The sequence below is a fragment of the Triticum urartu genome, chromosome 3A (genome assembly GCF_056163025.1).
Source record: "Triticum urartu cultivar PI428250 chromosome 3A, HENAU_Tu73, whole genome shotgun sequence".
Classification (NCBI taxonomy): Eukaryota; Viridiplantae; Streptophyta; class Magnoliopsida; order Poales; family Poaceae; genus Triticum; species Triticum urartu.
The window spans coordinates 694222803-694233320 of record NC_141875.1 but is presented as its reverse complement, the minus strand read 5'-3'; the positions used below and the strand labels follow the sequence as shown (position 1 = coordinate 694233320).

Below are 10518 nucleotides of genomic sequence, written 5' to 3'. Positions count from 1 at the left end.
TATTGGATTGGAGCAACGATGTTATCACTCTTTCACCCGCAGAAACATTACCAATATTGATTTTTTTAAAGCGCCTTGAGTTGCCCATCCAAAAGATGAAAAGCTTGATCAATGAATGTACTTGGGCCGGGAATGATCCCCTAGAAGTGCAGACCGTCAGATCACAATATATTCACCATGGTGTCGATGAAAGATATTAAACTCCACAAAGAATCAAACACACAAAAAAAGTTAACACACCAACATAAACTCATCATGTCCCAGCAACGTGATACTAAATTCTCTAATCTCATGCCATCACTAAAAGAGTGAGAGTAAATTTATTCTCACAAAATACGATGACTAGGAGCCTCTCGGCGACGTGCCCTCGAAAAAGGAAAACCATGAATGTGAATGCAAGGCCGGTCCAACCCAAACGTACTTACCAGCGGATGAGGCGGGGTTGTTCCTATTTCGTGCTTCAGGCGCCCATTATAGGTATTTTTGCAAACGGGTGCCTAAAGCACACACTCTCTAGTGTGGGATGGGCCGGCCCATTTAGTGTTTTCCTTTATCTGTTTAAAGTGCAAAAGATGGTGTGTGCCGACGAATCAAACTATAGACCTCTAAGTTCACAGCGCACCTCGCTAACCACTAGTGCCATCGCAAACTTATGCATAGAAACTTCTTTGGTCCTTTTTGTTCTTTTTCCAGTTCACATTTCTTTTTCTTTTTTCTTTTTTCTTTTTCTATTTATTTCATTTTCTGAAATGTGTGATTGTAAATTGATGAATTTTTTCTTCAAAATCAACGAATGTTGTTTAAAAAATCTGTGAACTTTTTTTCCAAATCGGGGAACTCTTTTCAAAATTTGTGAACTTTATTAAAAATGTGATGAACTTTCTAAAATAATCCATGAACTTATTTTCAAATTCGATGAATTTTTCTCAAATTCAATGAACCTTTTCATAATTCGATGATTTTTTTTAAAAAATCCAAGAACTTTTTTTCCAATTTCTATGAACTTTTTTCAAAATTTATGAACTTTTTTAAAATTTGATAAAATAATTCGAATTTGATGAACTTTATTCAAATTTGTTTCTTAAATACATGAACATTTTTTTCAAATTTGATGAATTTTTTTCAAAATCGATGAAATTTTTCTTGAAAATTGTTGAACTTGTTTTCAAGTTTCTGAACTTCCTCTTGAAAATGGATGAAATTTTTTCGAAATCCATTAACCTTTTGAAATACAGGATTTTTTTCGTCAAATAATTCAAAAAACATTAATAGCGCGGCAATATTGTTATTATGCAGATGGCGCTATTACCTATCACTAATGGCATAATGGCATATAACTTCAGTGGTTTGCAGAACACTTAAGCTAGTGGAACTGCGCGAGTTCGAAACCTGAAGAGACCATTTTTGCCTTTTTTTGCGCTATTATTTCGATGTTGTGCTCGTTTCGTGAGCCGGGTCATTCTTTTTTTTTTCACTCGCAGCTCCGGGGCCCGGCCCGGCCCAACGTTTCTAGTTTGGGTCTGTAAGATTTGCCAGTTCGTTCCGCCCTGGCCTCCTGCTTTCCTTCCTCGCCCCCTCCTCCTGCCGCGCCGCCAGCATGGGCATCCTCTCCTCGCCGCCCGCGCTCCTCCGACGAGCCGCCGTCCTCGCCTCCGGCGCGGGCCGACGTTACTCCACGCCGTCCGTGCCCTCTCACATCCGCCGCCTACCCCTTCAGGTGCTGCCTCCTCATCCCCACCGCCACTCTGCCTGGGATGCTTCATTTTAACTCCCAAGTTAACTCTGGCCACCTTTTCCTCGCTGTGATCTGCTAGGGTGGGAGAAGCGGTGCGTATTGTCGGTTCCGGTCGCAAGGCTGCTTCTTGTCAACCACAGGTGCCGCTGATGTTTGCTCAGATTTATTTGCTGTTTGGTATTTGTGTTATATATAAAAGGCTCCAGTTCTCCTTTTTCCTTGTAAAAGGCTCCAGATTTATTTGCTGTTTGGTATATATGACCTTCGAAGTTTTATACAATGTGTACTAGATATGCCTATTATTGTCAAAAACCAGCTATGCGCGAAAATCAAACTGTCTTTGCCCAAGTGTCACTTTATTGTGTCTGCACAAAACATATGGTTAAAGTATGTTAGTATTCTAGTGGACACCTGATGCTCTCCGAAGTTACAGCGCTATATATGTAGTACTCTTTCGTTGTTCTATAGCTATACTAAGTTATTAACTGCCCTCCTTCCTTATGAGTTATGCATCTACTCAGGAATCTGTACAAAATTTCAGCTGATAATGATATGCAGTTAGACTATGAAAGCGACCCCCCGCTGGATGACGTGAAATCTCTTGAGAAAGTGTCGACGCTGAATGGTGCTGTCTCTCAGCTTGCAAGTGATTTCGATAGAGACTCTAATCTATGCTTGGAGCGCTTCTCCCGGACAAGGCGTGCATCTGTCATTTCGACTGGTTCTCTTAAGCTTGACCTTGCTCTTGGCATTGGAGGTTTACCAAAGGTTTATAATGCTTTTCCACATGTTGTTCAAAGTTAAATATTCACATGATCTAAGTATGCGTCGTTATCATTTAATTACCTGTCATTGCCTCACTTGGTACTGCACATGGCCCACAGGAAAATTCAGATAATCTTCTGTGTTCTGTTGTTGTATGCTATGTTGCAGTTCCCTATTTCTGTCAGCAGTGACAATTACAAATGTTATTTGGCATATTTTGTGGGAATTTTGATGCACACCTGCACCTCTGCATTAGTTTAAACTGTATGATGCGTTCAACTGGTTAGTTGAGTGGCAAAGTCCATTTGATTCACTCGTGCTAAACATCATGTGTTGCATGTTGATAATGATTGCTATCTTTCTTTTGACTGAGCACCCAAGAATCACAGTTTATCTTCAGCATTTCTAGAAAAGTATATACAGGCACAGCTTCATGTTTGTCTCCTTGGATTTCTAATTCTTTTTCAGTATATTTCAAATTTGAGTTTAGTTTCCCTGTTTAACAAATCACTGATTGAAGTTGTTTGGCAGGGTAGAATGGTTGAAATATTTGGGAAAGAGTCATCTGGGAAGACAACACTTGCACTTCATGTTATCAAGGAAGCCCAAAAGAATGGAGGTTGATATTTCTTTTATGGTGCCTGCAATTTTTTATTCAATTATCAAATTGTCTACCGTCCTCTTTTATCCTTCACCATATTTACTTGGCTACAGAAATCCTTGACAACATGAAAGCTTTGAATGGTTATAATCTTGTGCATTCCTGAAATAATTATAAATATTTTTGTATATTCTTGAGCAGCTGTAGGTAGCATTGTTAGTAACCTTTCAGCATCAAGAAGTTGGATCTTCAACTTTAAGAATGGCTTCAACATTTGTTGGTTTTTATTTTTTTAATGTTCTCCCTAACATGCATTAGTAAAGAATGTTTGGAAATTGTAACTTAGTAACATATCTAAAAATTGCTAATATGTTTTAATGGAAACACTGGAGGCTTTTTTTTTTACATTGCTACAATGCTGGCTACTAACTACTAAGATTTCCCTACATCAAGTGTCAAGAGCAAGTTTCATTCAACTGGTTGAAATCCTTCTCGTGAAGTACTTTCACAGAGATATTGTGTGATTTTCACAGAGATATTGTGTGATTTGTCTTACTCTTTGTTTGGTTCATTGTGCTTGGTAGTTGAGACGTTTTTCACCTTATCGTGAAGCAGATTATCTGATCAATATTTGTGATTGGGAATACTTGCAGGCTACTGTGCTTATATTGATGCAGAAAATGCTTTCAACACTTCATTTGCAGAAGAAGTTGGTGTGGACATTGACAAACTCCTAATAGCTCAACCTGATTCTGCTGAAAATTCATTAAGCATAGTGAACACTCTTGTTGGTGGATCCATTGATGTTGTTGTTGTGGATAGTGTATGTTACTTCACTATGCCAACTTTATGTACTTCGTATTTAATCTATGTTATATATTTGTTTACCTTGCTTTTAATGGATTAATGACAGGTGGCAGCACTGATTCCCAAATGTGAACTTGAAGGTGAAATATACATGAAATTTAAAGACGCACAATCTCGTTTAATGACTCGGGCACTTCGAAAAATTCAATACACATTAAGTCGCTCTGAAACACTTGTTATTTTTGTGAATCAGGTATGAATTTACTTGTGTTGGTGTTGTTGGGGTATTACATCGAACAGCACCTCAGCTCCTTGAGACCCTTGTTCCTGGTTCCCACATGATTTGTCTGATATTGTTGACTGAGTAATTGTTTTAGTTTGTACTGTTTCCTGTTGTTCCAACAAGAAACCTATTATAACCAATCTCCTGCAATTATAAATGAGTATTTCTCCATGCACCCACAAAGATAGATAAATACACTATGTTATGTTCTTGTAAACCTAATCTTGAAAATGAAATGGGTTTGATCTGAAAAATCTAAAACTCAGTACTGGCTTGTGTCACATTTGGAAAGATATGCTATTGTAGGTACTGGAAGGCTCAAATATGTCAGTATGCCTCTATATCAGTGTGATATTTTTTTTCCCCTTGCTGCTGATGCTGATCTGACATTTCATACTGGTTCTGCAGCAGTTTTAATGTGATTTTTTTGCCATTCTTCTTATCTTACTAGTGAAAACATGAAAGTCTCCCAAGATATGTTAACCTCGGGGATTATGATGCTGCTGCCATGCTTCTTTGACTATTGATTGATTCTTTTTATAGGTTAGAACAAAGCGTAGCTCAGATCCATCTTCTGGGCTCTACAAGGAGGTAACCTGTGGTGGCAACGCATTAGGGTTCTATTCAGCAATCAGAATGAGGACTTCGAGAAGGAAATTGCACTATTGCAAAGAAGAGGTATTATAAACAGATTTCATGATTCTGAATTGGTGTTCTCTTACCATTGGTCGATAGCACTATAGCAAAATGTGCATTGTTCTGCTGAACGTGTGATGTATTCATAATTTCATCATTAAAGACCATCAGGTACATTCCATTGTTCTAATAGTAGAAAATTCTGCATTTTCAGGCCACTGGCATCAGTATAGCAGTGCAGATCATCAAGAACAAATTAGTACCATCAGCCCTGAAGGAAGCTGGGCTCAACATTGGGTTTGGTAAGGGAATCTGCCATGAATCGGAGATTCTGGAGATGGCTTCTACGCATGGAGTTATCGTGAAGGAAGGATCTGGGTATTGGATCAACGGCGACTTCCTGCCTGGCAAGGAGGAAGCCGAGAAGTTCCTACTTGAGAACGAAGCTGTGGCAGACGACATCTGCAGTACCATGAGAAGCCAACTCTTTGAAACGTGACGTACAAAGACCACCGGAAATTTGGTTCTCCAGAATATCTCTCCTCGCCATATCAACACAATGTAAATATAGAAACTCCAAGAAATATTGCGTGTACAGCCGGTATATGATTTGAGCGGCTCATTTATTATTTATCCGGTGAAGTGCTGATGACCGGTCGATTGGCAATTGGGATCGATGCACGTCTGCATCAACAGGCGGATATAAACGGTGGTTCCATAAGGTGTGGATTTCTGAAGTTGTATCATGTACTTGTAGGGCATTCCCTGTGTAACTTTAATCTAGGGTACCAGCACATTGTTCCCGCTTCCCTTTGGATTACTATGTAATTTGTACCTTGGTTAGCCGGTTTCGCCGAGGGCCAATTCCTCGATCATTGGAATTCTTGAGCTCACTTTTACAAATTTTACCATGTAAAGTATATCATGTGTATCATTAGAAATATATATGTTGAATTCAAAAAAGGAATATTTTGCCGTGGAAACCTGCTATTTCAACCTTGCGTGCATAGCACATGGATGGTAAGCCACAGGTCAAGTTTTCCATACCAAAACTTGGTTCCGTACCTGCCAAGTTTTCCGCTCTCCTTTTACATGACACCAGTACAGACAAATTCAACCATCCATGGCCGTAAAATCTTGCATATAAAGCACGGCAGGGTACATGGTCTCGAGCGGAAACCTTGGTCGGAACTCGGAACACCCCGAGCTGCCGTGATCTGCATTGATGGACCACACGGAGACGCTGCCGGACGACGCGCTCGCCGCCATCCTCGGCCGCCTCGCGCGGCGGGACCTGGCGGCGTGTCGCCGCGTGCGCAGGGCGTGGCTAGCCGTCGTGGACGGGCGGCGGCTGTTGCCCCGGAGGCGCCACCTGCCCGACTCGGTGGAGGGCATCTTCGCCAACTACTGCGACTACCACCGCCCGCACTTCCTCGGCTGCCCCTCCACGCGTCGACTATGGCAACCTCCACTTCCTGCCCGGCTACACCGAGGACCATAACATGATCGTGGACCACTGCAACGGCCTCCTGCTATACGGCGACGGCTACAACTTCTACCGTGGCAGCATGAGGGCCTTCTGCGTGGTTAACCCCGCCACCCGACGGTGGGCGCGCCTCCCGGCCACGTGCGACCAAGAGTTTTGCGCCCCGTATCTCGCGTTCGATCCTACCATGTCTCCACACTATAAGGTATTCCTGATACAACCCAAGGATTTAGGGTTGTTCGACGCGAGCGACTGCGCGTCGAGAGAAGTCTCACCGGAACAGCTGATCGAGGAATACTTCACGATAAGCTCAAGGTATTCGCAGAGCACGAGCATGGAGGAGGAACTGCACTCGACGGAATGGCCGCCGCCCGAGTTGACGCTAGATGTTTTCTCGTCGAGCACAGGACAATGGCAGAAGATATCGTTTACTAGGGAAGGTGGTACTATGACGAGAGTGGTAAATTTGCGGGGTAGCTTGTCGTTCATGCACATGTTTATGATGTCAACATGCAGATGGCGCTACGGCGTGTATTGTCATGGAGCATTACACGTGCTGCTCTATCACGGTACATTTGTCACCAGGTAAACATCATGATAACAGCACACGAAACTAAATTCTGTTGCCAACTCTAGCATTCATATTGCTTATTTTTATATTTAAATAGTTGTTGACATTTTTGTAGGTTTTCATTGCCTAGTGGAAAATATAAAGTAATAAGTACTCCAATATATGCCCAGGAAGGCAAAGTTGGAAAGCATTATCTTGGGAGATCGGAGGAGGATGTGTACTTTGCAGAGATCCGTGATCGAATTCGGATATGGACCCTGAGTGAATCAAACGGTCAGGCAGGCTGGGCGTTGAAGAATTGTGTTGACCTTGCGCCATTGGCAAATATATCTGCAATTAGACCGAAAGGAATTTGCAGGCCTTGGATCTTAGATAACGATCAGGATCTTGAAAAATATGGAAATAACAAAACGCTAGCGGGGCAGCTTTTTGATTGGAGCTGGGATGATGATAATATTCTTGACACAAACACAAACAATGAGTGTGGAGGCTGTCGTGGATACTTTCTAATTGGATTTCATCCCTGCAAAGATATCGCCTTCTTCTTGGTGGAGTATTATAATGCGGTGGCCTACCATTTGGATAGCTTAAAAGTTCAGTACATAGGTCATCTACGTCCAACGTGTGACGGTGTGACAATGGGGGTAGATGAGTCATTTCTGTACACCCCGTGCATGATTGGAGATCTTCCAGAATATGCAAGCTCAGATGAAGATGACCTGTACACCCTGTGCATGACTAGAGATCTTTCAGAATGTGCAAACTCAGACGAAGATGAAGATGAAGATGAAGGTTGGAGATCGATATGAAGATGATGAAGATGGCACACATACGTTTTCTGACGCAATCTTGCTTCATGAGTGTTGCCTGTTTGCTCTCAGTCGTTTTACGTGTACAGTCTTCGTAGTTTGTTCGCCAAATAGTTTCTACTCTGCTCTTCTTTTTTAAGCCCCGTTGTTCAGGCGTTCAGCCTCACGCTACGGTTGTACTTACCTTGTTTTCTTTTATTTTTTGCAATTAATCACAGAGATGGCGCATATACACATCATAGTTTATTCGCACCTAAGTCTATTTTTGCAGTCTGAGTGGTGTAGTTAAACATGTCCGCATCAATGGTGTGAATTAGATATTAAAATCAATTATGAGAGATATTGGTTTGAGTGGAAGCATAATTATGAATTAATTAAGTTTAATCACTAGTGCAACGACTAATTAATCACTAGTCGTCGAAGCGACATAGCAAGGGATGAAGGGAACATGTGTTCTTGTAGTCTGATAGCCTGATAAGTACAGCTACTTGCTACTCCCTCCGTTCCGAAATATAAGTCTTTTTGAAAAATATAATATGGATTACTTACAAAGTAAAATGAATGAATCTATACTATGTTTATATACATACGTGTAGTCTATATTAAAATTTCTAAAACGACTTATATTTAGGAACGAAGAAAGTGGATTAATTTCAAGCTATCCAATCTATACAAAAGTGGAATATGTACACGATCACACTGTACACGATAATGACAAAGGAATAAGCACGATTGATGTCCAGATGTCACCGTTACACAAACCTGTCTAAATATGCCAGATACCGTCCAGATGTCACTGTTACACAAAGGGAACTGATAGGCGCCCGTGCACCGGCCTAAATTTGGGCCGGTCTGCCTGCGGCCGTCCGATCCGTGTATAATTGGCTGTTCGATTCGCTAGTTAAGACTCGCCCGTGTCTACTTAAAATAACCTCGCCCCTCCCGCCGGTCGAACGCAGAGGAGCGCCGCCCATATCCAGCGATACCCTCGCAGCACGCAGCACCGCATAGCTCCGGCGAGGACCCCCGCAGTGCATATCCGGCGAGGCCTCCCGCGGCGCATCTCCGGCGAGGCCTCCCACGGCGCATCTCCGGCGAGACCCCCGCGGCTCGCAGCACCGCACGTCGCCGTCTTCCAGCATGTCGTTGCGCATCGCCCCGTCCCCACTCCCCAGCACGCGCCCCCCTGCCGGGTTCGCCCTCGACGCCTCGCCATCAAGGCTCGCTATCGTTACCATCATCCATGTCCAGCCTCTGGCGGGCACGTGGTCACCGTGGTTGCAACAAACGCCCGACACGGTTCCAGCATCTAGCAAGAGTTGTTGTAGCATCTGGTGAGCGTGGTCACTGCGCCCATCGTAGCAAAAACCTAACCTGATGATAGCAAAATTAGAAGCTTGTTCCAGCAAATCAAAATGCTAATGGTAGCAAAAATGAAAAACCGGCGCTGGCTTCAGGAAAATCACGAAGCCGGTGGTAGCGAAAAATGACGCTGGTTGCAGCAAACCGCAAAAATGGTGGTAGCAAAAGCTGCAAAAAATGATGTGAGTTCCAGCAAGCGAAAAAAGCTTCAACTGGCTATGAATAAAGTTTCAAACTATATAGGACCGAAGCTATGGACAACAAAGAAAAGTTACAACTGGTGAAGCAAAAAGCTTCATCCGGCCATGAAAAAGCTTCATCATGCGATGAAAAAAGTTTCAACCATAGAGACAAAAGCCATGGATGACAAATGAAAAGCTACAATCGACGGTTACGAAAGCTACAACCGGCGTTGAAAAAAGATTCAAACTTCTTGTCTAGCCATGACCTCCACGACGATGATGACGCAGTTTTGCTGCAACCATAGTCGATGTTTGCTACAACCGGTGATGGAATTTGCTACATCCATTTCACAGCTGGTGCTACTGCTCCGCTGAGCTCCCACGACCGCCCATGGCCATCACCGCCGTGGCGCCGTTTCGAGAGGTGCCTGACGACGCAGTGGCCGAGATCCCTGCGTGATGCCCATCCTCGCTCGTGCGCGCCGCCATGGCCTGCGCCTCCTCGTATCCTCCCCGCGATTCCTCCGCGGCCATCAGTTGACGGCGCGGCCATGGCGATGAGCGCAGCCATGGAAACGGCACGGCAGTGTTGTCTCCGAGGGGCGCACGAACATCACAGGAGGCAGGAGTTGATGGCCGGTCTGGATCCATGGAGTTTCCTGCCTGGGTGATTGCGAGGAAGGAGTGGATGGGGCGTTGGGGGAGAGGATAAGATATACGTGTTGCCTTCCTGGTGGCTAGCGCCAGCGAGGCGAAAGCGACCGGCCCGAGCGTTCCGCCGGCACACCGCACGTAAACACTTCCCTTACACAAACCTGTCTAAAATTTTAAACTTCAATCGCAAAAAAAGAAAAAGAAGAAAAAAGAAGCAAACAAACTTGCCCAGATGTGCGGGCACGGATCGTAAGTCACAAGCCAAGTTTCCACACGAAAATTTCATACTGCTCCTTTTTTTCTTTGCATCGACATACTACTCCTATTTGATTCCGTAGCTTTCAAGTCTTTCCACATATATCTTCTATATCTAAATAGCTAGACCCCACTAACTTATTTCTCTCAACATGCAAGCATACCACCTCATCAAGCAACATGCATTAGAAAAGACCCACTTCAACATTCAATGAGTCATAGGAAAAGGTTGACTTCAACATGCAAACATGCATGATATATTTAATAAATATTTTACAAAAATACAATAATCAAACACAATAAACCATATGTATTTTTAGATTTAGCTCACATATTATCTCTCCGAATATTCTTATTTCCATAAAATTATTA

The 10518-nt window shown here is 43.1% G+C and overlaps 2 protein-coding genes across 2 annotated transcripts; both read left to right on the top strand.

Annotated features, from left to right (window-relative positions):
• Positions 1-1537: 1537 nt before the first annotated feature.
• On the top strand, positions 1538-5458 carry RECA3 (RECA homolog 3). Its single transcript, XM_087514071.1, has 8 exons — positions 1538-1717; positions 1815-1875; positions 2277-2503; positions 3032-3119; positions 3755-3924; positions 4015-4161; positions 4735-4869; positions 5042-5458. Exons 1-8 carry the CDS (start codon positions 1598-1600, stop codon positions 5324-5326), a joined length of 1233 nt encoding a protein of 410 aa, XP_087370197.1. The 5' UTR covers positions 1538-1597; the 3' UTR covers positions 5327-5458.
• A 594-nt stretch (positions 5459-6052) lies between these two features.
• Positions 6053-7832, top strand: LOC147981733 (uncharacterized). Its single transcript, XM_087516077.1, has 4 exons — positions 6053-6288; positions 6395-6898; positions 7000-7676; positions 7783-7832. The coding sequence occupies exons 1-4, from the start codon at positions 6053-6055 to the stop codon at positions 7830-7832; spliced, it is 1467 nt and encodes a 488-aa protein (XP_087372203.1).
• The last annotated feature ends 2686 nt before the right edge of the window (positions 7833-10518 follow it).